Source organism: Nuphar pumila, chromosome 3, assembly GCF_984573655.1.
Source record: "Nuphar pumila chromosome 3, dmNupPumi1.hap1.1, whole genome shotgun sequence".
Classification (NCBI taxonomy): domain Eukaryota; kingdom Viridiplantae; phylum Streptophyta; class Magnoliopsida; order Nymphaeales; family Nymphaeaceae; genus Nuphar; species Nuphar pumila.
In genome coordinates, this window is record NC_143251.1 from 41585059 (window position 1) to 41612393 (window position 27335).

At 39.0% G+C, this 27335-nt stretch overlaps 1 protein-coding gene across 2 annotated transcripts in view; it reads left to right on the forward strand.

The window, feature by feature from the left end:
* LOC149842698 (DNA topoisomerase 4 subunit B (DUF810)) overlaps positions 1-27335 on the forward strand; it is a 225630-nt gene that overhangs the window by 121442 nt on the left and 76853 nt on the right. For both annotated transcript variants that reach the window (XM_089999370.1, XM_089999371.1), the window contains one exon: positions 19249-19424. In XM_089999370.1, the coding sequence (XP_089855496.1) occupies positions 19249-19424 (176 nt within the window). The remainder of the gene's footprint in view (positions 1-19248; positions 19425-27335) is intronic.

Genomic DNA, 27335 nt, shown 5'->3' on the forward strand with positions numbered 1-27335 from the left:
TGCCTACCTGAAGGGTGGTAGGGGACCGATGCCCCCCTGCTGCACCTTCCCCCTTCTTTTCTTTGCGTTGTCGGGGGGGGGGGGGGGGCGGGGGGCGACGATCCCTATCATGCCCTTTTTTTTTCGTCACTGTTCTGTCAGGCAGGGTCCCCTGCCATTCGTTGTTTTGGCAGGTAGGGGCCGAGGCCCCTGTCATTTGCCGTATTGTCAGGCAGGGGCCGAGGCCCTTGCCGTTGGCTGTTTTGTCAGGCAGGGGCCGAGGCCTCTGCCATTCCATGTTTGTCAGGCAGGGGCTGAGGCCCCTTCTAGTCGTTACTTTCGTTAGGCAGGGGTCGATGCCCCTGCCGTTTGCTATTTTTGGCGAGCAGGGGCCGAGGCCCCTGCCATTCGCTGCTCTGTCAAGCAGAGGCTGAGGCCCCTGCCATCTGCTGTTCTGTCAGACAGGGGCCGAGGCCCCTGCTGTTCGCCATTTTGTCAGGTAGGGGTCTTGGGCCCTTGCCGTTCAATTCTTTCCTACTAAGCAGGGGCCTTGACCCCTGCCACGCATAAGATTCGGTACGACAGGAGTCTCAACCCTTGCTGCTCATGCTTTCCACCGACAGGCAGGCCTTACCGCTGCCCTTTTGTTCTTTTTGACAACTACGGCATAATAACTCTCACACTCTTGCAGATTTACGCAACGGGTCCCGTTCGTGCTCCGCGGCCCGACCTCCGTATCATCTACACTCGTAGGCGCACACAACTACATAACATCTCGAGGTAGGGAAAAGTCACACGATGATTTTGGATAAATGAAATAAAATATAAGGATTCTGAGATAAAATAATTTATTTTGCATACATGCTTACCTGTAGGATTATTTAAGTTGTGATTGCCTGTTTTGTGTTTCCTCATTCTTACTCCGTTGAAATTACATGCTTGATGTATGCTATATGCATAGACTCATTTCTATAGAAATCCCTAGTACTGTGTTTCTGTACTTGCTCACTGTTGTGATTTTTCTGTAGATGCCCTGCTTGTTATTGCATGATGAATCTTGTTGCCACTCTCTAGCAAGTCTCGTAGGGTTTGCAGGTACACGTACCATATTTTTCCCCTTTTGGAAAGGTGCGAAATTGTGTACAAGCACTAAAAGTTCAAGAGGAGGTGTTTCCTTGTACAAGGTTGACTCCTCGAGAATGAATTACTGCTTATAAAGCTTGTGATCTAGTTATGCGTTGCTAGATGCAGCTAATGGTACCCCGAGTCGGTTACTCGAAAGAAATGATTGGATCCACGACGATCTCAAGACCCGTTTAAGATTTCGTATGACATAGTATTTGAGCATGCCAAGTAAATTACCGATTCTATAAGATACTGTGATGGGTTTGTTAAATTGTATCTCTCTTATGTAAATATTTACATATATATATATATATATATATAAAGAGAGATACATATACATATATACATGATGTATATATGTATATGCATCTATCTTTATATATATATATGTAAATATATATGTTTCTCTCTCTTCTTGTAAAACCCGCAAGGGTATTTTAGTCATTTCCCTTCCTTTTGTGCATATTCATAATTATGAATATGTTGTAATATTTTTTGTACTTTTACTTTTTCTTCTTTTTCTTTTTTCTCTTCATTTTATTTTTTCTTTTTTGTTTGACTCAAGTCAACTTGGAGGGGGCTCAACACTAGCTGTTGAGCCTCTCCAACGGTTAGAATTCTAACCGTTGGAGGGGCTCCAAGAGCTAGTGGAGCCCCTCCAAGGCTCCTTGCTTCTTATAAATAGGGGAGTTCCCCCTTTGTAAACTTCACTTCTTGGAGCTTTTGTTCTCCATTCTTCTCAATAAAATTCTTTATATTTTGTATGCCTTTGTGCATTTGAGTTTCTTTATTGTACCTTCGTGTACATTTGTTCTAAGTGTTCTTGTGCATTTGTGCACATTGGTGGTGTTGTGCTTATCGCACACTTTATCTCTTTTTTGAGATATTTTCACATGGTATCAGAGCTAGGCTTAAAGGAAAAGAAGATCGTGCATTTTTTTCTCTTCGTTGGAGTACCTCGTAAAGTGTGCCATTAAGTTGTGGTGGTTGGAGTGAAGACTCGGTCGTTCATTCTATATTTTAGAAGCTTTCTACATCAAGAAGGAACTCATTTCGCATTGTGGTACGCATTTATTTCTCTTTGTATCCTCTCTAATGGGCGAAAAGGATTCACACTTCTCTCTTGGCTTCAAATTAAATGGAACGAATTATCATGTATGGGCCGGGAATATGGAGGCCCATATAAAAGGAAAGGGTCTTTGGGGATATGTTCAAGGAACTATTCCCGAACCCGAACCTAAAATTACTATCCTTGAGAGAGGAGAGATCAAGGTTCTTGAGGGAGAAGAAAGATAAAAGGCTTTTGAAGATTACAATAAGAAGCATGAAGAGTGGGAAATGAAAAATTACAAAATACTCTCATGGTTCTTCTTTTCGGTTGAGACCAAAATTAATGCCAACATTCTAAAGTTCAAGAAGGCATATCAAGTATGGGAATATCTTGAAAGAATGTATACTTCAAGAGATTTGTCCCATAAATACTATCTCCAAAAGAAGGCTTTAACCCTTTAACAAGGAGAAATGTCCGTTAGAGAGTATTTTGCCGAGTTATCCACTATTTGGGATGAGCTTGCTCTCCAAGAACCTAAATGGAGTGGTGAGGCTATTGAATTGAGGGTCAAACAATTAGAAGAGGATCATTTCTTTAACTTTTTAAATGGGCTTAGACCCGAGTTTGAACAAACTAGATCCTCTCTCTTGTCTTCTTTCTCTTCTCCTCCATTGGAAGATGTGCTTACCAAATTAAGTGGAGAAGAAACTAGATTGGGAATGAATAAAACCAATCTAAGTGTGTTGGTCGTTTCCTCTAAAGATGAGGATGAGTGTGCTTATGCCGTCTCAAGACCAGGGAATAATGTTAAAACCTATAAACCCCCTCATTTTAACAAAAATCAAGGAGGAAGAGAAAATGGTGGACATTATGGAAGAAGAGATTATAGTAAGATCATATGCCATTTTTGCAAAGAACCGGGTCACATTAAACCGGTATGCCCTAAATGGAAGAAGATGGTGGCTATGTCTACTACTTTCCAATCAACCAAGGAGGAAGGTCCATCAACTTCCAACCATGCTACTTTGTCTCTCAATCAAATCATGGAAGCTCTTCAACCACTCCTCAAGGGATCCGTTTCCGGAGCCGCCATGACCACCTTCTCTCTTCCCGGTAAGACTCTTTGGCTCTTAGACTCGGGTGCATCATTTCATATGACTCCAAATGTTTTTGCACTTTCTAAATACTCAAAAAATTTGTCACCCTCTTTTGTCTCTACCGTGGATGGGGCTTCTCTTGAAATAAAAGGAATTGGCGATTTTGAAAGACAAAGTTTTTCTATTCCTAAAGTTAGATTTATACCAAAACTAAATTTAAATTTGCTTTCCGTCTCTCAACTATCAGATCATGGGTGTGATATCAAATTCTCATCAAATAAATGTTGGATACAGGATCGCCGGTCCGGGAAGTTGATTTGGGAAGGCTCTAGGAAGGGAGATCTTTATCTCATGGAATTTCTTCAAATTCCAAAAACCTCTTTTTGTAATGTTGCCCAACATAAAGATATAAATGTTTGGCATAAACACTTTGGGCATCCAAATATTGTCAAGCTTTATTATTTACATTTTGCTAAAACTTTATGTAAAGACAATTTCAATTGTAATGATTGTATTCTTGGTAAAATGAGAAGCTTATCTTTTGGACAAAGAACTATGTTTTCAATTAAGCCTTTTGAAATTGTGCATTCGGATGTTTGGGGACCAACACCCGTTGTGTCTAAGGGAGGTTTTTCGTATTATGTTATTTATGTGGATGATTTCTCAAGGTATAGTTGGATATACTTCCTCAAACATAAACATGAGGTTTTCTCTACTTTTAAGGTTTTTCACATGTTAATACAAAATCAATTCAATAGTAAATTACAAATTCTTAGAACCGATTCCGGGAGAGAATATCTATCAAATGATTTCAAAAGTTATATTGAAAATAATGAGATTGTTCATCAAAGGTCTTGCCCCAAAACTCCTCAACAAAATGGGTTGGCCGAACGAAAACATAGACACATAATTGAAGCTACAAGAACTTTGCTCATTTCTCACAAAATTCCAAAAAGATTTTGGGCCGAAACGGCTCTTGCATCGGTTTATCTCATAAACTGACTTCCATCCAAAAACTTGAATCAAATATCTCCATATGAAATCTTGTATAAAAAAGAACGCGATTACAATAGGTTAATAATTTTTGGTTGTAAATGTTTTATTCTCACCGATAAGAATGACAAATTATCTCTCAAAGCTATTCCTTGTGCGTTTTTGGGATATTCGGAAACACAAAAGGTTTTAGGTGTTATGATATTAAAAATGATAAACTATATGTTTCAAGAAATGTAACCTTTTTAGAAAACGTAAGTGGTTTTGAAGAGCACAAAACTCATGAAGATAATGTCGATTACTCTTTTTTGTTTGAACTATTATCTAGAAATGAAGATTTTTTTAGCGATGATGAATTGAATGAGAATGAGGATATAAGTGAAAGTATTCCTCAAACCATTCATGATGAAGAAGAAATGATAAATGAACCAATTACCTATACACATAGAGATAAAAGCACTTTTAGAAGTGCAATAGAGAAATATAGTGACCTTAGTGAATCTTCCAACCACTCTAGAAGAACTGAAAGATCTAGGAGAAATCCTTCTAGATTTATATCCTATGAGTCTTTTTCTCCAAAGCATAGGGCATGTCTTAGTGCAATTCACTCATATCAAGAACCTAGAAATTTTAAGGAAGCTAAGGAAATGATAGAGTGGAGGGATGCCATGGACAACGAACTTAGAGCCCTCAACAAAGCCAAAATTTGGTTTTTTCAATGTCTTCCAAAAGGAAAGAAAACAATAGGATGTAGATGGGTTTTTAAAGTCAAAACCAAGAGTGATGGCACTCTCGAAAGATATAAAACCCGTCTTGTCGCAAAAGGATATAGTCAAGAATACGACATCGATTACGAAGAAACCTTTGCCTCTGTTGCAAGAATGGTTACTGTAAGATGTTTGATCACCATTGCATCTATTAAAAAATAGAATATTTACCAAATGGATGTTAAAAATGCCTTTCTAAATGGGGACCTTAATGAAGAAGTCTACATGGATGCTCCTCCTGGTATGAACGTACCAAAGGGGAAAGTCCTTCGTTTGCAAAAAGCGCTTTATGGTTTAAAACAAGCCCCTAAGGCTTGGTATGATCGATTTAATGATGTGATGGTTCAAGATGGTTTTACCTCATGCTACACTGACACTGTTCTGTTCGTCAAAAAGTCTGATGCAGGAATTGTGATTTTACGGTTGTATGTTGATGATATGTTGATAACAGGTAGTGACATAAAGGGCATCAGAAACATTAAAACCACTTTAAAAGAAAGGTTTGGAATGTCAGACTTGTGTATTTGACTTACTTTCTTGGTATCGAGGTAGCCTACTCTCATAGAGGCTATTTTTTGTCTTAAACTAAACTTGCTTGTGAGATTCTTGACAGATCAGGTATTACTGATGATAAAATCTGTGAGACCCCTGAAATTGTGGGATAAAAAATGAAGATCGATGATGGGAAACTTTTGGAGGATCCTACCCCTTACCGGCAACTTGTGGGATCTCTAATGTATCTTAGCATCACAAGGCCAGACATCTCTCATGCCGTGCATACTGCAAGCCAATTTCAGCATGCTCCTACATCCGTTCATATGAGTGTCGTTCTCCGAGTTGTCAGATACATAAAGGGAACTTTAAACAAGGGAGTTTTCCTTTCCTCATCTTCTGAGTTAAATTTGATTGCATATACTGACTCTGATTGGAGATGTGACCCAAATAATCATCACTCCACTACAGGCTTTTGCATTTTTTAGGTGAATCCCTGATCTCATGGAGATGTAAGAAACAACAGAAGATGTCTCTATCATCCACCGAAGCAGAATATCGAGCCATGACTTTCACAACTATGAAGATTGTCTGGATTCATCAGTTGCTGCAATACATGGGAATTCCAATTCAAGAACCCACAAAGTTGTGTTGTGATAATAAGAGTGCAATCTATATTGCTAAGAATCACACTTTTCATGAGCGGACAAAGCATATTGAGATGGACTGCCATTATGTCAGAGCGGCATATCTACAAAAAGTTATCGATCTTCCTTATGTGACTTCAGAATATCAGTTGGCGGATTTCTTCACCAAGGCGCTTTGCTCTTCAAGATTCAACTTTCTCCTTGGCAAACTTTCGGTCATTGTGCCCTAAGTTTGAGGGAGGGTGTTAAATTGTATCTCTCTTATGTAAATATTTACATATATATATATATATACATGATGTATATGTATCTACCTTTATATATATATGTAAATATATATGTTTTTCTCTTTTCTTGTAAAACCCGCAAGGGTATTTTAGTCATTTCCCTTCCTTTTGCGCATATTCATAATTATGAATATGTTGTAATATTTTTTGTACTTTTACTTTTTCTTCTTTTTTTTTTTCTCTTCATTTTATTTTTTCTTTTTTGTTTGACTCAAGTCAACTTGGAGGGGGCTCAACACTAGCTGTTGAGCCTCTCCAACAGTTAGAATTCTAACCGTTGGAGGGGCTCCAACCGCTAGTGGAGCCCCTCCAAGGCTCCTTGCTTCTTATAAATAGGGGAGTTCCCCCTTTGTAAACTTCACTTCTTGGAGCTTTTGTTCTCCATTCTTCTCAATAAAATTCTTTATATTTTGTATGCCTTTGTGCATTTGAGTTTCTTTATTGTACCTTCGTGTACATTTGTTCTAAGTGTTCTTATGCATTTGTGCACATTGGTGGTGTTGTGTTTATCGCACACTTTATCTCTTTTTTGAGATATTTTCACAGGGTTATCCATCGAGAAACCCACAAGTTTGTTATCGTAATCGAACCTTAAGACAGGTACGGTACAAATATTACTAGAAGTATGAGAGGTCATTGAGTACCTCGAAGTGGACAATAAGCACTTTATTGAAATAAATGAAATAATAATGTCGGCCTCCACAGGCCAAATGCTCAATATGTATGAACTGAAGGAATTGCAAGACATTAAAAGTTTGCCCTCTCATCGTAGTCATACCTTCAGGCAGGTACGATTATACTTTTAGACAATTACGTCACGTTGGTGTTACGATGTTTGGATGATGAGGTTGTGGCAACCTCGAAGCGTGCATATGGCACAATGCAGAGATCACATAAATGGTGACAGCTCGCCTTCACAGTGATGGTGCTCGAGTGGGTCTGATAGACCAGAGCATGTAGAATGGGGCGACGGTTAAGAAACCCTTGTCGTATCTATTCGACCTTCACAATTCATCAAGGTAGAGGATAGATGATACAAAAACTCCGATGGACAGGTTGTTAACAACCACCCTACGGACAAAAGACTCGGCTTCCCTAGTCATCGGAGTTAGGGAATTGAGATTACCATAAATTATCCTAGGTGGTAACTCCCAGGTTTCTGCAGAAGTTGGATACATTCATGGGCTACGAATGTCTTTGGGGATTTACTCTCTTGGTCACTGACTGTTCCCTTAGGAACAAACTCAGTCAACCATCCGGGTTAATGAAAAACACCTGACATAATAAACCCCCGAATCGGTCTCGGCTGTTTCTTCATTTCGCATCTGTGCGTACCCACAGGTCAGTTAATATCAGAACTTAAAGAATATCATTTCCATAATAAGATGTAGATGATTGATATTTATACCAGAGTTACCGGAAGCACCTAAGTAAAAAGGAAAGCGCGCTTCGGAAGTGCGAAACATCGCGCTTCCGAAGCGTGCGGGGAAGCACCACTTTTAAATGGGAAGCGCGCTTCCCATCACGCTTCCCCCGCACTTCCCCTCGCTTCCCTCATTTTTTTTTCAATTTGTTTGTATTTTTTATTTTTATTTTTTTCGCTTCCCCCTCGCTTCCTAGGTCGCTTCCGAGACGATTTCCGAATCGCTCCTAAGTGGTCCCACGCTTCCCGCTTCCTAAAATTTTGAAAGTGCCTCGCTTCCCGCTCCCGCTTCCTCAACTGGCAACCATGATTTATACTACTCGAAATGTTGTTGCTATATCTGTTTCAAGACAATAGATCTTTGCATATGTTGTACCTGCTAGAGTAGATTACTTATTGTGCTTGTTACTTTTAATGTAATAAACTGCTTATCTTATGAATGTCCTGCTTTATTTTATTCTACATTGTCTATTCGTGCACCTACTAGTTTGTTATGAAACTGACCTGTTTTATGGGCAGGTGATGAGTAGGACTTCACAGACGGCCGATGACGTGATGCAACATGGCTCAAGATTTCCCTTCTTTCTACTGACATCTTGGTTCTGAGTTTTGAGTTTTTCTTTAGATTATTGGATAGTGGGAAAATGCTCATTTTGTAATAAACTACAGATTTTATTAATAATGTATTGTTTTATTTTCTCACTTCCTTTAAGTAGTTGTTTCATGTGAAATGATGATTTTACTGCTAACGTACCCATAATTTGATAACTTGTGCTCCTTTCTAAATTGCTTCCGTTATCAATTTTAAAAGTAAAAACTTAAATCTTTGAAAGGTTTTTCGTCAATGTTTTCGAAAATACAAGTTTAAATTTTGGGGCGTTACAGTTTTTCAATAGTAGACTTGTTTTCTAAAGTTTGAGAAGGCATTTTATTTATTAGACAGACTGCGGTTAGGGCAGCTTCAACCCAAAATTGCTTTGGAATTTCTTTTGAAATATGTAGGGTTCTAGTAGTTTCAATGATTTGACGATGTTTTCTTTCAAAAATCCCATTTGGTTTAGGTGTCCTAGGGCATGATTTTTGATGCACAATTCCATGATTTTTTAGATATAATTGAAATTCATTTTAAAGAAACTCTCCCCGAGAGTCGGAGCGGAAGACTTTAATATTTATTTTAAATTGATTTTTAGGTAGATTATGAAAGTTTTTAAAACATGAAAAACTTCGGATTTGAGTTTTAGAAAGTAAATCCAAGTATGTCTACTAAAATCATATATAAATGTAATATAGTACGAATAACCACCTTTTGACATAACAGGAGCGAGACCCCACACACCTGAATGCACTAATTCAAAAATTTTATGTGTCACAGAGGTTCTAGACCCAAAAGGCATCATTTGTAAGTATACAATCTTCACATACAAAATTTTTATCTTTACAAAGTTTTTCCAAAAATGGAAAAAGAGATAATTTAGTTATACTTGGATGTCCTAATCTTTTATGCCAAAGATCTAATTTAATGTCTTTGACATGATTACAAAACGAGTATTTTGGTAAACACAGGAAATTCATGTAGTAAAGGTCTCTTCGTCTATGGCCTTGCCCAATCAGCTTCCCTGACTGAAGATCCTGCACCCAACACGCCTTAGATGAGAAAAATACTTTACAACCATAGTCAACAATTTGAGAGTCCGAAAAAAGATTTAAATCCAGTTTGAGAATGACTCTTACTTTTGGAATAAAGATTTTTTTTGAAATATCATCAAGGTTTCCTAAGCTTTTGACTTTTAAAGAGGTACCATCGGCAGTTGACATACATGAGAAATATGATTTAGTGCAATCGGATAATAGAGACTCATTACGAGTCATGTGAAAAGAAGCACCTGAGTCTAGAATCTAAGAGGTCTTACCTGGAGGAGACGAGGAAGAGATGGCAGCCCCGGATATACAAGGTGTAGTCTTGATAAGTTGTGAGACGGCTTCTGCTATTTGAGCAAGATTTAATTCATTGAAGTTGCGCCTTTTTCTTGATTCTTGAGGTTCTTCACTTAAGGCGACCACCTTTTTAAATTTGGGACATTTCGGTCTTATATGTCCGGGTTCCCTACAATGATGACAAATAATTTTTCCTTTGTATCCTCCTCGATTGTGTCATTCCCCATTGAACTTCTTCTCAAAGTGAGGTGGTTTATATGTTTTCACAAAATTTTTGGGTCTTGCCATGACAAAGACCTCATCATTAGACTTGTGCATTCCAAGTCTTGTCTCTTCTTGACAAATTTGAGCAAGAGCCTCACTTATAGAAGGAGAAGTGGTCCTATGAAGTAAGAAAGATCTTACTTGCTCAAATTCCGGTCGAAGGCCATAAAGAAAGGAGAAACAAATTTCTCTTTCGATTTGGGTCCTTCTCATATCAATAGCCGAACCTTCCCATTTTGGTTCCCACATGGCTAATTCATCATAAATAGGAGATAAAATACCGTAAAAATCTCTTACACTTTTATCTATGTGTTTTGAATTACGTACCTTGTCTTGGAGATAATAAAGTCTAGCCATATCTTTTTGGATAAATGTATTTCTTAGAAAGCTCCATGCGTCACATGCCTTCTTGAATTTAATGATATTGGTGGCGATCTTGAACTCCATGGTATTCATAAACCATGAGATTATTTGTGCATTGCTTGCCTCCCAATCTTCCAATTTATTTTGGTATTCTTCCAAGGCTTTGACTTTATCTCCTTCTCTTCTAGTCAATTTGAGTTGTGGTTCACTAGTAGAACCACTAACAAAACCCCACAATTTTTTTCCTTTGATATGATTCTCTATAGTCGTCGCCCACATCAAGTAGTTGTTTTCATTGAGTTTGTAGGTGACGACGGTGGCAGACTCTCTTTCTCCCATAATGAATACTTGAGTTTACAATAGAAGATAGGGAATGATCAATGATCAAAGAACACTTCCTTCACGAGATTCTCCTTCTTTCAAGAGCCTAGCTCTGATACCATGTAATGAAACAAGGTACAAGGAAACAATAGTGAAACAAATACAATGCCAATAAAGGGCTTTAATAAACTCACTTAAGGTTGGTCACTAATGGACCAAATACAATCTCAAAAGAGATAAAAATATCAAACAACACAAGAGGCATACCAGCCTATAAGATGGGAAAAACTCTAGAGAAAACCCTCAAATGCTTCTAAGAGCATTGTTGAATAACAAGGGAGTGAGGCTCTACCAGCACATGGGAGGCAGTCCAACTCTTTGGACTGCCTTCCAACAGTCATTTATTATTATGACTGTCTAATTGGACTGCCTCCCAACAATCATATTTTGACTATTGTGCCCAACAATCATAAATATGACTGTTGTGCCTAACAGTCATAATATGGTTGTTGGGCAGTTTATTTATTACAATGCTAAATTACATTTTAGTCCTTAATGAACTGTACTATATGATAAAAGACAAAAATACCCTTATCAGGTATTTGAATACAATTTTATTGTTAACAGAAATATGCTACTATAGCAGTCAAGATGAAACTCTTATCATCTCAAAAAGAGTGAGGTATATCCAAGTAGCCATAGCGTAAATAAATACTATGGCATGAAGTTGCAGCAACTTGACAACTAGAAATTGACTTATGTTTCTTATATCAGCAAGAATCTGGGAAAAGAGTACAGGTAAGCAGCTTTAGCTCACTTGGAGTCTATGTTATTCTGCTTGATTGTTAATGTAACGCCCCAAAAATCCAGGACTTGTAACTTTTAGAATAGTTTAGAAAGCTTTGAAATCATACAATAATCAGAGTTTAAATAATACTTCAGCGAAAAATGATATTTTTAAAACCACAAGTCAATGGACCTTGAGCGCATTACAGCGTAAACTTTTCCTTGTCAAATCCCGCACAACCATTGAAATCAAATGGTTTAGAAATGGAGTTTCAATAATTGAGAATTCGTTTGTTGAAACCAAGAAGAAGCTTACTAAAACAGTTTTATTAACTAACAGTTTAATAAAAGAGAAATTTTGAAACACACTTTATACCAAATTTACCAACATGTCCTCAGGAGCGAAACGTCAGGGAAAGAGCTCTATCTTGACCTCATTACGCCATCGTGCCATCGCAGACTGTATTACCTATCCATTACCTGCCCATAAAATGGGTCAGTTTCGCTAAAAAATAGTAGGTGCACATACATGACAATATTGAACATAATTAAGCCGAATAATTTAATATATCAAGTAGACAGACAATTATATAGCAATTTAATTTCAACAGATTCACAGAGCAACTATCATGAGCACAATGCTAAAATTATTACAAGCATTTTACTGGTACAAGTAGGCTAACTATTACAAGCAAAGCACTGCACAAGAAAGTTAACTAGCAAAATACAATGCTTCATCAACCACACCCACAATTCCATAAGTATTGAACCTGTTGTACCCTATAACTTTCATACGTGCATAACTGAACACATTGTGTGATCGGATTTAAATTATGTTTTGATATTAACTGGCCAAGCGGGTACACACAAGGCACGACTCTAGAAACAACCTAGACTGATCCGGGGGTTTATTATGCTATGTATTTTATGATAACCCGGATAGCTTACTGAGTCCGCACTTAAGGGGACGGTCAGTGACCAAGAGAGAAATCCCCAAAGCAGCATAAACAATGGATGCATCCCGAACATGGAGAGCTACCACCTAGGATAATTATGGTAGTCTCCTTCCCCTAACTTCGATGACTGGAGAAGCCGAGTCTATTGCTCGTAACTGCCATTAATGACTTGTCCATCGAAGTTTTTGTACCTTCCTGTCCTCTCTCATGACAGGAGTCAGCGGTTCGAATGAGTACATCAGGGGTAGTTAACTGAAGACCCATTCTACATACTCTGGTCTTTCCACCCAACTCGAGTATCTTGCCGGTGAAGGCGGAAACATCACTTATTTAGGTGATCACAACATTTTGTTATTTGCAGTCATCGAGGTTGCCACAACCTACTCATCCAATCATCGCAACGTAAGAAGACATACTTGTCAAAAAGTACGATCGTACTTGTCAAAAGTACGACTACGATAAAAGGGATATGGTTTCACCAAAGAAACCCCAACAGATATTATCTGCATAAGAAGTAACACAACACAATTTGACAAGATAAGTCTTGAATTCACTTCAACAACATTTTTCATATTTCATGATGCAAGGTCATCTCGGATCTCTCGTCCGACCAACAAGGTAGTTAACATGTCGTGCATGTCTAAAAGAACGCAACACTGAAAAAGGGAGGTGCGTAGGCTTCTCAAAAGAAACACCCAACACACAACTTCATAACGATCCAAAGAATATAAGGGTGCTCATTTGACACGATTCATCCTTAAAAGTCACAATGCCACATTAAGTCATTCACACAAGGCACAACACTATCAATCTTGCATCCAAAATTTATCTTAGTGTCGCCATGCGACACTAGATTGATAAATGAAGAATGGGTCCTTCACCAGAACCCCACTCATTCATAGGTTCATGCCCCTGAACGAGGTTATTCGAATTGGTTCGCAATTCGAATCGGGGTTATAAAACATTTCTCCCAAGTGTGTGGACCTGGGAGGGCCCAAATGTGACTTCGCAATCCGACAAACAACAACAACAACAACAACAACTACGCCTTCATCCCAAAACAATTGGGGTCAGCGATATGAACCAAAAAAGAAATTCATTTTGGGTCTTCCACATGAATCCTTTTCCTCCAATCATTTCTATCCAATGCCATGTCGTTGGTGAGGTTCAAAGCATTCATATCATTTCCTATCATCTCCATCCAAGTCTTACTAGGCCTACCCCGACCTCTTTTAACTAATATATTTTCCCATTTCTCCAACCTTCTAACTGGAGCATCATTAGGCCTTCGCCGAATATGTCCAAACCACCGTAAACGATTCTCTCGTATCTTATTTTCAATGGGTGCAACACCTACCTTCTTACGTATCTCCTCGTTCCGAATCTTATCTTTTATTGTATTTCCACACATCCATCTAAGCATTCGCATCTCAGCTACACTCATTTTTTGAATATGATGTCTCTTGGCAGCCCAACATTCCGTACCATATAGTAAAGCGGGTCTAATAGTCGTCCTATAAAACTTTCCCTTCAACCGCAATGGCATTCTACGATCGCACAGCACTCCAGTTGCACTTTTCCATTTCATCCACCCAACCTTTATCCTATGATTAACATCTCCATCAATTTCTCCATACTTTTCCTCCAATCATTTCAAATATTTGAAATAATCATTCACCGGTATTTCTTGCTCACCAAGCTTCACTACACTCCCATCACTACTTCGTTGCTTACTAAACCGACATTCCATATATTCAGTCTTACTCTTACTCAACTTAAAACCTCTAGCTTCCAATGTCTGTCTCCATAATTCTAACTTAGCATTAACCCCAGCTCTAGACTCATCAATCAAAACAATATCGTCAACAAACAACATACACCACGACACATTTTCTTGAATTGATCTCGTAAGCTCATCCATCACTATCGCAAATCGGAAAGGGCTTAAAGCAGATCCTTGATGTAACCCAACCGTTATCGGAAAATTGGTTGTCACCCCTCCACAAGTGCGGACATTGGTTACTACTCATTCATACATATCTTTAATTATACTAATGTACTTGAGAGAAACACCTTTCTTCATCATTGTCCACCAGAGAACGTCTCTAGGTACTCTATCGTATGCCTTTTCTAAATCAATAAAAACCATATGCAAATCTTTGTTCCTCTCTCTATATCTTTCAATAAGTTGTCTAAGAAGATGTATAGCTTCCATAGTTGACCTTCCACGCATAAAACCAAATTGATTCTCCGATATCATAACAACCTTCCTCAACCTAGACTCAATCATCCTCTCCCAAAGTTTCATAGTATGACTCATGAGTTTTATACCACGATAGTTTGTGCAATCTTGTATATCACCCTTATTCTTATATTAAGGCACCAAAGTACTCTTCCTCCACCCATTAGGCATCTTATTTGTTCGCCAAATCAAGTTAAACTTTGCAATCCGACAAATCTTAAAATTTAACTTTGCAAAAGTTGTGCATTTTGAAGAGCACTGGGTTTGCAGAAAGAAATCCTCTTTAAAAGAACTATAGCGCACAAAGGCAACTTTAGTGTTTTGAAAACAACTGAAATCAGGTTAGGCACAAGACTACATTTATGTAAGTACATATTTACCATAAGTGTGAGCATATGCAGATTATAACATGACAACAAGCAACTCTCGACTTGCAATGCCGCACATCGAGTGAAAAGCACATAAGTTACACACGAGGTACCAAAACCATACCTTGACCACTTGGATAGGCAAGCACATAAGGTCATAAGTAATACACGAGACACGAAGTCGTACCTCACTCAAAGGAAACGTGCTGGCAAAAATGGATGCAAGCAAACAAGGGCATATGTATTTCAAGAAATACGAAACCACACCTCAACTCATAAGCAACTATGAAAAATAATGATCGAAGAATGAAATTGTACATCGACCCATAGGAACGTACTGGCAAGTATATATGCAAGCAATTAAGGGCATAAGTATTGCAAGAAGTACGAAACCACCTTCAACCACATAAGCAAATACGCAAATTAATACTCAAAGAGTAAAATCATACCTCGACTCATAAATATGCAGTCAAGAAAATATGCAATGCAGAAGCAATATAAATCTAAGCCTACCTAGCATGGACATCTTAATTATTTCAACTTAAATAGGTTCATTTATTGCCCTTTGTGCGACTTTACCCTACCTCAGAATGTTGTGTAGTTGAGTACGCCTATGCGTGAGGATAATACGAGGATCCGGCCGCGGAGCACGAACGAGATCTATTGCGTAAATCTGCAAGAGTGTGAGAGTTATAATGACGTAGTTGACAAAAAGAACAGAAGGGCAGTGGTAAGACCTGCCCTGTCGGCGGAATCAAAAGAGTGGTAGGGGTATCGACCCCTGACTGACCAAACAACGCATGACAGGGGCCTCAGCCCCTGTCTGACAGGACAGCGGATGGCAGAGCCTCAGCCCCCGCCAGACAAAGCAGTGAAAGGCAGGGGCCGAGGCCCCTGTTGGCAAAATCAACGAACGACAGGGGTCGACCCCTGCCTGCCACAACAACAAACGACAGGGGTCTCGGCCCCTGCCTGCCAAAACATCAAATGGCAGGGGTCTCGGCCTCTACCTAACGAAATAAATAAATGGCAGAGGCCTTGGCTCCTGCCTGGCAAAACAGCCAATGGCGGGGGCCTCGGCCCCTGCCACACGAAAACAACAAATGGCAGGGACCTGGGTCCCTGCCTGACAATACTGGACGACAGGGGCCTCGGCCCCTGCAAAACAATGAATGGCAGGGGCTTCAATCCCTGCCAGACAAAACAGAAACTGGCAGGGGCCTCGGCCCCTGCCTGACGAAACGAAATAATGGCAGGGGGGTCCGGCCCCTGCCTGACGGAACGAATAATGGCAGGGGCCCCGCCCCCTGCCTGACGAAACAACAACAAAACAAGGGGGAAGGTGCGGCAAGGGGGAATAAGAGGGCACGACACAGCCGGTATGTCGTCTGTCGGCCACTCGGCAAGCCCTCAAGGAGAGGGGAAAAAAAAGGAGGAGGGGGTGCCGCAGGGGTGACTGGCCCCCTGCTGGCTCTCCGGCAACCTCAAGAGAGAGGGGGAGACGAAAGGGAGGGACGACGATGGGGAGGTCGTCAACTCTGGTCGCCGAAGAAACGAGAGATGGGAGAGGCGGAGGAGGAGGAGACTGAGGAGATAGAGGGCGTACCTGGAAGGGAGGCGCCGTCGGCATGCAGACGAGAGAAGGAGCGAAGGCGAGGTGGCTGGCGGCGACAACCGTCGTAGGGGGGGGACGAGGGGAGACGGCGGGGTTGCAGGCGAGGCTGTTGCCCGTAGGGAACGAGAAGGGGGCGGGGCATCGATCCTCCCCTCCCGCAACGCTCTTAAAGAGCTCGGGGAGGGGCGACAAAAGGGGAAACCCCGATGGGTTTCCCTTATCGGGTCGAAGGCGCGGTGGGGGGGTGCGGCGCACAGGAGAAAGGGTTTTCTCAAAACCCTTTCCCTTGTGTCGGGTTTTTAAAAACCCTAACGACGATGGGCCCGGACCCGACCCGGCCCGGATTCGATAATTTTTTTTTAAATGCGGGTTTTACAGTTAACTTCTTATCGTAGTGCTGATCTAGGCCGGGGCTTATGTGGCCCCTCAGATCTTTGATTTCCTGCACGCTACACATGTATGACTGGTTGGTACAGATCGTAGTATGGAGTTCACCATTGGTGACAGTTAATCTATGTGTTTCATTCTCCATCATTGTGAAAAAAATGCAGGCTGATTCCTAGAAAGGAGAATTTTAGAATCTACCTAAGAAAAATCATGAGTGAACATAAGTGAAATGTGAGTCGGAAAAAACATCCCTTTTTGTCACTTCCAATACTAATCATAATATCGTTAAGTACAATAAAAGAATGACAATGTTAAAACCTGTATCTTTTATAAAAAGATCAGTGTCAGCATAACAAGATTTATAACCTGAGTAGCCCTCAGAAGGTTTTTGGGAGAGGTTCTAAAACCAAAAGGAATGAATTTTATTTTCCCAAGAATACAATTATTACACAAATTCTTTTTCAATACAAGAATCCTTAAATAAAAAGAAAGAGAGACAGTTTAAATCTATGTCACATGGGTGCGGGTGCGGGTGTGACACGAGTGCAGCGCAATTTTAAAATTTTTGGACACGGGGACTCGGCTATATATATATATTTTAAAATATATATATATATAATAATATATCTAGTGTGTGCATATATGTGGATATTGTTCTCTAAAGTTTGGCACCAGCATGAGTGTTTTTACAAACTTTGCAAATTGTACTTTTGCCCTTGCAGTTTTTCTGGGGCTTATGTTTGAGACTCATGCTATATATATATTTTTTAAAATATATAAACATAACATTTTTTTTGTTTTTTGCCCTAAAAATGGAGATTTTTGGACTCAGTCAACGTTGATCGAGTCCAAAATAAGAACGGACTCAACCTCGACTCGTTGACCGAGTCCGACTCGGCGTTGACCGAGTTCGGGTCGTGTCCGAAGCCTCATCCGTGTCCGGACTTGTTGACTCGGTTGCGGCGCCTCCCTAGCCGAGTCCGTGTCTGGGACCCTCGCCGGGGGGAGCCCCCGGACCCCCTTTTCTGCAAGGGTAAAAGTACAATTTGCAAAGTTTGTAAAAACACTCATGCTGGTACCAAACTTTAGAGGACAATATCCACATGTATGCACACACTGGATATATTATTATATATATATTTAAAATATATATATATATATATATATATATATATATATATATATATATATATATATATATATAGTCGTGTCCCCGTGTCCAAAATTTTTGAAATTGCGCTGCACCCGTGTCGCACCCACATCCGCACCCATGTGACATAGGTTTCAAATAAAATGAAGCACTAGAATACAAGAGCACATATCGGGGGTAGAAGATGTAGACACCACGACTCCAAAAGTATGAGTTGAAGACGTAAGGATTTGTTGAAGAGCCTTTGCACGTTGGTTGATGGACATATCCTTAAGGTTTCCTTTTTTGTTTGTCTTATCTCTTTTTGGATGAATCTTCAACGATCACCATCTTCTTCTTGAGTTTAGGGCTTTCCGTTTTGATATGTCTCGGTTCATTACAAAAATGACACAATTCTTCTTCCTCCACCATTGTTGTTCTTCCAAAGTGAGGAGGTTTGTATGTTTTAATGTTGTTGGCGGGTCTTGATACAACAAGAACTTCTTTAGAATATCAAGCCACGTTTCTGCTTGGTACACCTCGGCTAGAGATCCATCAAGAGAAGTAGCAATGGTCCTATATAATATTGATGACCTAAATTGTTCAAACTCGGGTCTTACCCCGAAGAGAAAAGTGAATATATATTCTTTCTCTAATTGCTTTTGCCTCATTTCAATGTCTGGACCTTCCCATTTTGGTTCAAGTAAGGCACTTCATCCCTTAAAGGGGAGAATGTTCCATAATAATCCTTGGTTCTATGTCACAATTAGGAGATTCAATTTTCAGACTGTGTAACCTAATATGTTGGTGGATTTTTATTTATATTTTTCTGTAAACTTTTATGCTTTCAAGAATGCCCTCAATGCTACTTGCCCTTGTTGCAAACAGATTGGATTACTGAGTCATCATTAATTTATTGCACGAAACCAAGTTTCCTAAATATTTTTTTATAAGATAATATTGATATGATGATCAAATGTTCATAGGCATGTCTAACAATTGAATTTCTTTTAAAGTGCAGTTGACAAGAGCAACTTGTATCCGGCTATGCCTGCATTAACACGTTATAAGGAAGCCACTATTAATCCCTTTAGCAAGAAAAAGCTTATAGAGTGCAAGCTTCTTGAAGAGAATGTCCATAAGCAGTTGAATGGCCTGACAATATCCAAACTTTGCGTTCAAGCAAACACTCTTTACGTGAGTTAGCTTTATTAGTATTTTTTCATTTCCAAGCATTTTTGTTCTCCAAACCTTGGTTCATTGGCATTTATTTTCTTTAAGGGTAATGATCCCTTGCATCAGCCAGCCCCACCATGTGGGTTACAGTGCTGTAAATGCTTTAATTCATTCTTAATGGGCTGGCTTTACGCCATTGTGACAGATTTGTCATCTTGAATTTATCTTAAGGGGCATGTGTCGGGAGATTTATGACTTCATTAACTTTGTATGCCTTATTTTGCACACACTGTCTTTTAATCTTCCTTTTGTTGAGTAGTGTAGGCTGTGTAATATGAATGTGTACCATATGTATTTTTATTTTTTGTGCTACCCTCCCTTTCTTGTACATAGGATTATTTATGAGGGGTATTTTTGTACTTTGTTAGGAGGTTAGAGAGTCAACCAATTTTTTCGTGTGGTGTAGCCAAGAGGGGATGCCCCCTTTTAAGATGTATTGCTTTTCATTCAAGACTAATGAAGTTTCTCTTCTCATCTTCTTTGCTATCTCTCATGGTTGGAACTCTATTGCTTTGACATGGTATCAGAGTCATACCCAACCCTAGAGAGAGGTATTTGGTGATCATCTGGAAGGAAAGATGAAGAAATTCCTTTATGGTGCGTCGGGTGTGTGCCTCATTTTGCGTAGCAGAAGGACGTCTGTACATTTGTTGCAGTTTGGGTTCGATTGAATTGGGGATTTGCCAGCTCTTGATTAAATGATTTCAAAATCAAGAATCATTCTATTGCTTTGATACCTTCAGGATTACTTTGTGCAGTCAATTGCTTGTTGTCCATTTATAGCTTATGTTGGCACATAAAATGACCATAACTAAAAAGGTGCTGCAGTTGTGTTCAAAACTTCAAATGCAAGGAACTTAGTAAATGCTTCATGTAGGAGCAGTTGAGCTTGATCAGCCCGAGAAGAACATTTTTTATGTCACTTTTTTATGTTATCTATCGTTGAACTCTGGAAGAACAAAATTGGATTGTGACCTTCAAGCACTCGCAAAATTCTATGTCGAAATTATATACATGTCTTGACTTCCTTCCCAAGCTGAGTTGATTTGGAGCTCTGTAAGTCTTAGCTCAGGTGTCCTGCTTTTAGAATATGATGAGTGTTCCTTGTGTGTATATATATATATTTTGTTGCTGTAATTGGTTGTACCCTATAGGGGTATTTTGATCTTTTGACCCTTGTAATAGGAACAGCCCATTAGGGGCTAAACTGCTTTTTCTTATTTTTATTATTGGTGACGTTTGTTATATTGTCAAAGCATTATTGTCCTTGGCAATATAACCCTTGGGGGCTCCCCAACGGCTAGAATTGTAGCCGTTGGGAGCTCCCCATCAGCTAGAATTGTAGCCGTTGGGAGCTCCTGACAGCTATATTGGGAGCTCCTCACTCTCCATTTTGTGTATAAATATGGGACTTTAAGTCCCTTGTATTCCATGCATTTTGTGTGCATTCAATATTAAATAAAGATTATATTTTTTATCTTTTGTTTTTTCGCCCTTTATGGTTTTGTGTATTTTGTCCATAAGTGGCTTTTGTGATTGTGCATCTTGTGGCCCTTTAGTGGCATTGTATTTGTGCACACTTTGTTTTATTACATGGTATCAGAACCATCGGTATTAACGATCATGTGAAGATTGTTCGTGTTGTTTGGTAGATGGCTCCGAGAAAGAACCAAAACTTGTTCTCTCAAAGAATGAGAATGACAAAGCAGTGGCGCTTCAAGAAGAAGAAATGAATAAAGCCGTCGCCGATTACGAAAAGAGGTGAAAAGAATGGAAAATGGGTCATTCCAAAATCATGGGATGGCTCATTAATAGTGTTGACATCAAAACATTTTCTACAACAACAACAACTACGCCTTCATCCTAAAACAATTGGGGTCGGCGATATGATCCAAAAAAGAAAATCATTCTGGGTCTTCCACATGAATCCTTCTCCTCCAATCATTTTTATCCAATGCCATGTCCTCGGTGAGGTTCAAAGCATTCATATCCTTTCCTATCATCTCCATCCAAGTCTTCTTAGGCCTACCCCGACCTCTTTTAACTAATATATTTTCCCATTTCTCTATCCTTCTAACTGGAGCATCATTAGGCCTTCGCTGAATATGTCCAAACCATCGTAAACGATTCTCTCTCATCTTATTTTCAATGGATGCAACGCCTACCTTCTTACGTATCTCCTCGTTTCGAATCTTATCTTTTATTGTATTTCCACACGTCCATCTAAGCATACACATCTCAGCTACACTCATTTTTTGAATATGATGTCTCTTAGCAGCCCAACATTCTGTACCATATAGTAAAGCGGGCCTAATTGTCGTCCTATAAAACTTTCTCTTCAACCACAATGGCATTCTACGATCGCACAACACTCTAGTTGCACTTTTCCATTTCATCCATCCAACCTTTATCCTATGATTTACATCTCCATCAATTTCTCCATACTTTTGAATGATAGATCTTAAATATTTGAAACAATCATCCACTGGTATTTCTTACTCACCAAGCTTCACTACACTCCCATCACTACTTCGTTGCTTACTAAATCGACATTCCATATATTCTGTCTTACTCTTACTCAACTTAAAACCTCTTGCTTCCAATGTCTGTCTTCATAATTCTAACTTAGCATGTCTTCATAATTCTAACTTAGCATTAACCCCAGCTCTAGACTCATCAATCAAAACAATATCATCAACCAACAACATACACCACGACACATTTTCTTGAATTGATCTCGTAAGCTCATCCATCACTATAGCAAATAGGAAAGGGCTTAATGCAGATCCTTGATGTAACCCAACCGTTATAGGAAAATTTGTTCTCACCCCTCCACAAGTGCGGACATTGGTTACTACTCCTTCGTACATATCTTTAATTATACTAATGTACTTGAGAGAAACACCTTTCTTCATAATTGTCCACCAGAGAACATCCCTAGGTACTCTATCGTATGCCTTTTCCAAATCAATAAAAACCATATGCAAATCTTTGTTCCTCTCTCTATATCTCTCAATAAGTTGTCTAAGAAGATGTATAGCTTCCATAGTTGATCTTCTAGGCATAAAACCAAATTGATTCTCCGATATTATGACAACTTTCCTCAACCTATACTCAATCACCCTCTCCCAACGTTTCATAGTATGATTCATGAGTTTTATACCACGATAGTTTGTGCAATTTTGTATATCACCTTTATTCTTATATAGAGGCACCAAAGTACTCTTCCTCCACTCATTAGGCATCTTATTTGTTCGCCAAATCTTGTTAAAAAGATTTGTCAACCATTCTAAACGTTTCTCACCCAAGCATTTTCAATCCTCGATAGGTATACCATCTGGGCCAACTGCCCTTCTTGATTTCATTTTCTTCAAAGCCTCTGCAATTTCTTTCTTTTGAATCTTGCACATGAAGTCACGATTCGTCTCATGAAAAGGAATAGAGAAGTATCCAAGATCCTGAGTATGACTTCCATTAAATAGCTTATCAAAATAATATTTCCATCTCTCTTTAATCTCCTCATCTTTGACTATAACCCTTTGCGTTTCATCTTTGATACATCTAACCATACCCAGATCCCTCGATTTCCTATCTCTCATCTTTGCAAGCCTATAAATATCCTTCTTGCCCTCATTGGTATCCAACTTGTCATAAACCTCCTTATATACTTTATCCCTCGCGTTTCAAACTACTTTTTAAGCTTTCTTCTTTGCTATCATATACTTCTCCAAATTCTCATTATCACGACTCTTACTTAGATTTCTATAACACTTTCTTTTAACTTTAATAACTAATTTGACATCCTCGTTCCACCATGATGTATCCTTACCTAGCCGTGCACCGCCTTTAGACTCACCCAATACCTCAGCCATCTTTCTCATGCCACCCGATATCTTATTCCACATTGATTCTGAATTCTCTTCGAGACACCAATCAACTTTCTTAACTACCTGCTCTACAAACATTCCTTGTTTAGCTCCTTTCAGTGCCCACCACTTAATTCTAGGATCTATCCTATGTCTATCCCTTTTGCGGCATTTTCTAATTCTAAGATCTAAAATTAAGACTCTATGTTATGTAGCTACACTTTCTCCCGATATAACCTTACAATCGATGCAACAACCCCTATCTCTCTTTCTAAGTAGGAAAAAATCTATCTGACTCGTATTAACCCCACTTTTAAATGTTACTAGGTGAGACTTTGTCTTCCTAAACCAAGTGTTTGCTAAGATCATATCATAGGACAAACCAAAATCTAAAATCCTTTCTCCACTTTCGTTTCTTTCTCCTATACCATAGCCTCCATGGATACTCTCAAATCCATCCCTACACTGTTGCCTACATGTCCATTAAGGTCACCGCCGATGAAAAGCTTTTCTCCATAAGATATCTCTTGTACTACTTCCTCTAAATCTTCCCAAAATTGACGCTTAATGGAATCATCTAAACTTACTTGAGGTGCATAAGCACTAATAATATTAATAATATCCATACCTAATACTAATTTAATAAGTAAAATCCTATCACCTTCCTACGGACCTCAAATACATTATCTATAAACTCACGACTAATAACAATCACTACTCTATTCCTATTTATTCCTGTATACCAAATCTTATATCCTCAAGGTTCTATCACTTTTGCTTTCTCACATACCCATTTGGTCTCTTGTAGACATAAACTATTCATCTTTCTCCTACACATATCTACTAACTCTACAACTTACCAATTAAAGACCCTATGTTCCAAGTGGCTAACCTAATTTTATGGTCTTGAACTATCTTCTTTACCCCCACCCGTCCAACAAAGTGAGGGAACCCTTGCCTATTTGACACCACACCCGAGCGCCGGTATGACACGTCGCTTCTGGGCGATGACCTAGCAACCCTTGCCCATTTATCACTGCCTCCGGGCCTATAGAGTACAACGCATCGCTCAGTAGGGAACGCCCCAACTAAATTCTCATATTAGTTCATATTCATAGGGTGTGACTAAGTTTTTATGTTGGCTGTCAGTGACCTACCGCAACCCTCCTCCTTTATCCGGGCTTGGGACCCGTAGTGTATAATTTTCTTGTTTGGCAAAATTCGATTTTGTTAGTGATGCTTGGAAGTATATTTAGGACATGCAATCTTAAAGATATTTCCCATGGATATAACTTCCAAAATAAAGTGAGGACCATGACCCAAGGTGACATGAGCATAAGAGTACTCTCTCTTTTTTGGGATGAATTGCTCTTTTAAAGCCCAAGTGGCGTTGTCCCCATGACAGAGCTCCGTGAAAAGCAAATCAAAATGGAGCATGTTGAGAATAGGTGGTTTTAAGTTTAAGCCTTATTAAATTAGAGGTTATTTGAAATTTTATTAAATAATGGACTTAGATGTAATTTCTTCCTTTTGGCTTATCTCTATTTAACATAGAGAGTAGCTGCCCTAATAGAATATGAAGTTTACTTTCTGTGCAGCCGTCTCTCTCCTCTCTCTCTTTCTCTACCCAAGGTTTGGTGCTTCTCATCCATCCTTCAACATGGTATCAGAGCAGTCGATCGTGGGAGCGTGATCGATCGTAAACAATCTACGGTTGATCTACACCTTCGAAAAAAAATTATATATTCAAATCAGGTCAGTTTTCTTTTAAGATGTGTCATCAGATCTAAGGGAGCATCGTGGGAGTGTGGCTTCAGATCTGGCAGCCGTAACCCTTGAGCCATGCCGTGATTTTCATTTTAGGTTTTGTACTTTTACTTTCAGGGGAGGAAGACCCCAAATCTTGTACAAGCTAAATTGTTTATCAGAAAAATCTACCCTTTGTTCACTACCTGTTTTGGTTAGAAATGGTTCCGTTGGGATTTTGTGCTAACGTGCTCAGAAGAATCGACTTGTTCCTTTTTAAAAGAAAATCTACTATTGCTAAAACGTTTTGCTTTACAAACTCTAAATTTTGAAAGGATTTAACTAAATGTTTCCTTATTTCAAGTTGAACTTTTGAGGCATTACACCCGAAATGCACCTATTGAGTGAGTGTTGTCCATGTATCAGGACGGTTCTGACTTTCGGAACCTACCTCTTCCTATCCTAACGCCCAAGCCTTTCCTTAGACCTCATTACATGTTCCTAAAATCTTCCTTAACTCAACCCAGCCATGATTGAGCGATTGACCTATCCTTTCACCTATAGAACCCAACTACCCAAAATAGGCATAACAGATTTAGTAGTTTGGTCCTATTTAGACTATGTGACAGTTCCATGCTTTTTTTAACATTTTCATGTGTTTCATACCATAAATAACTGTTTTAGGCCTATGCACATATCCCTAGTTAGATTCTAGAGCTCCTAGTTTAGACTCAAACCCTTGAGAATTTGGATCACAAAGATCTAAAATGCTGGTTTTCACCTACAACTTTCGGCCAGCCTAAAAAACATTAAACCTTTTATGTACCAAATGTTAGAATGGTGCCTAAATTGAATTTAAGCTTCTTATCCGTTTCCCAAATTGCAGACCATTGGGTGCAAGATTTATTTTTCTTCTAATGTTTTTTTGATACCGGTGAATGATTATTTCAAATATTTGGGATCCATCATTCAAAAGTATGGAGAAATTGATGGGGATGTAAATCATAGGATAAAGGTTGGGTGGATGAAATGGAAAAGTGCAACTGGAGTGCTGTGCGATCGTAGAATGCCATTGCGGTTGAAGGGAAAGTTTTATAGGACGACTATTAGACCCGCTTTACTATATGGTTCGGAATGTTGAGCTGCCAAGAGACATCATATTCAAAAAATGAGTGTAGCTGAGATGCAGATGCTTAGATGGATGTGTGGAAATACAATAAAAGATAAGATTCGGAACGAGGAGATACGTAAGAAGGTAGGTGTTGCACCCATTGAAAATAAGATGCGAGAGAATCGTTTACGGTGGTTTGGACATATTCGGCGAAGGCCTAATGATTCTCCAGTTAGAAGGTTGGAGAAATGGGAAAATATATTAGTTAAAAGAGGTCGGGGTAGGCCTAGGAAGACTTGGATGGAGATGATAGGAAAAGATATGAATGCTTTGAACCTCACCGAGGACATGGCATTGGATAGAAATGATTGGAGGAAAAGGATTCATGTGGAAGACCCCAAATGAATTTCTTTTTTGGTTCATATCGCTGACCCCAATGGTTTTGGGATGAAGGCGTAGTTGTTGTTGTTGTTGTTGTAATGTTTTTTTGATATAGGATCTCCAGTCTGGGAAGCCGATTGGGCGAGGCCATAGAAGTGAAGATCTCTATTTATAGACAATCTTGAATGATCAAAACATGTTTTTTGTAATTTTGTGAAAAATAAATATATTAAAAATTGATATAGGAGATTAGGACATCCAAGTATGTCAAAAATGTATTTATTCCCTTTTCTTAAAAATTGTAATGAAAGGGATTTGATTTGTGAAGGTTGTATTTATGGAAAAATGAAATCTCTACCTTTTGGACCTAGCTATTTTGTATCTAAAGAACCATTTTAGTTAATAGATTCAGATGTATGGGATCGACACCATTTATCTCTAGAGGAGTTTCTTACTATGTTATATTTGTGGATCAAATAGACTGTCGTAAGAGCGGCTTTGACCCAAAACCTTTTAGGAACATTTTTGGATATTAGAAGAGCCCTAGTGGTTTCAATAATGTATCAATGCTTTCTTTCGACTAACCCATTTTGTTGTCAGGTGTAGGGGCAAGATCTTTGATTAATAATTCCTTGTTGATTAAGGTAATTTTTAAAATCTCCTCTAGAATCAGATCAAAATATTTTAATGGACGCTTTAAATTGTTTTTTGACATAACTATGAAATTTTTTAAAACAATAAAATACTTCGGATTCGAGTCTAGGAAAA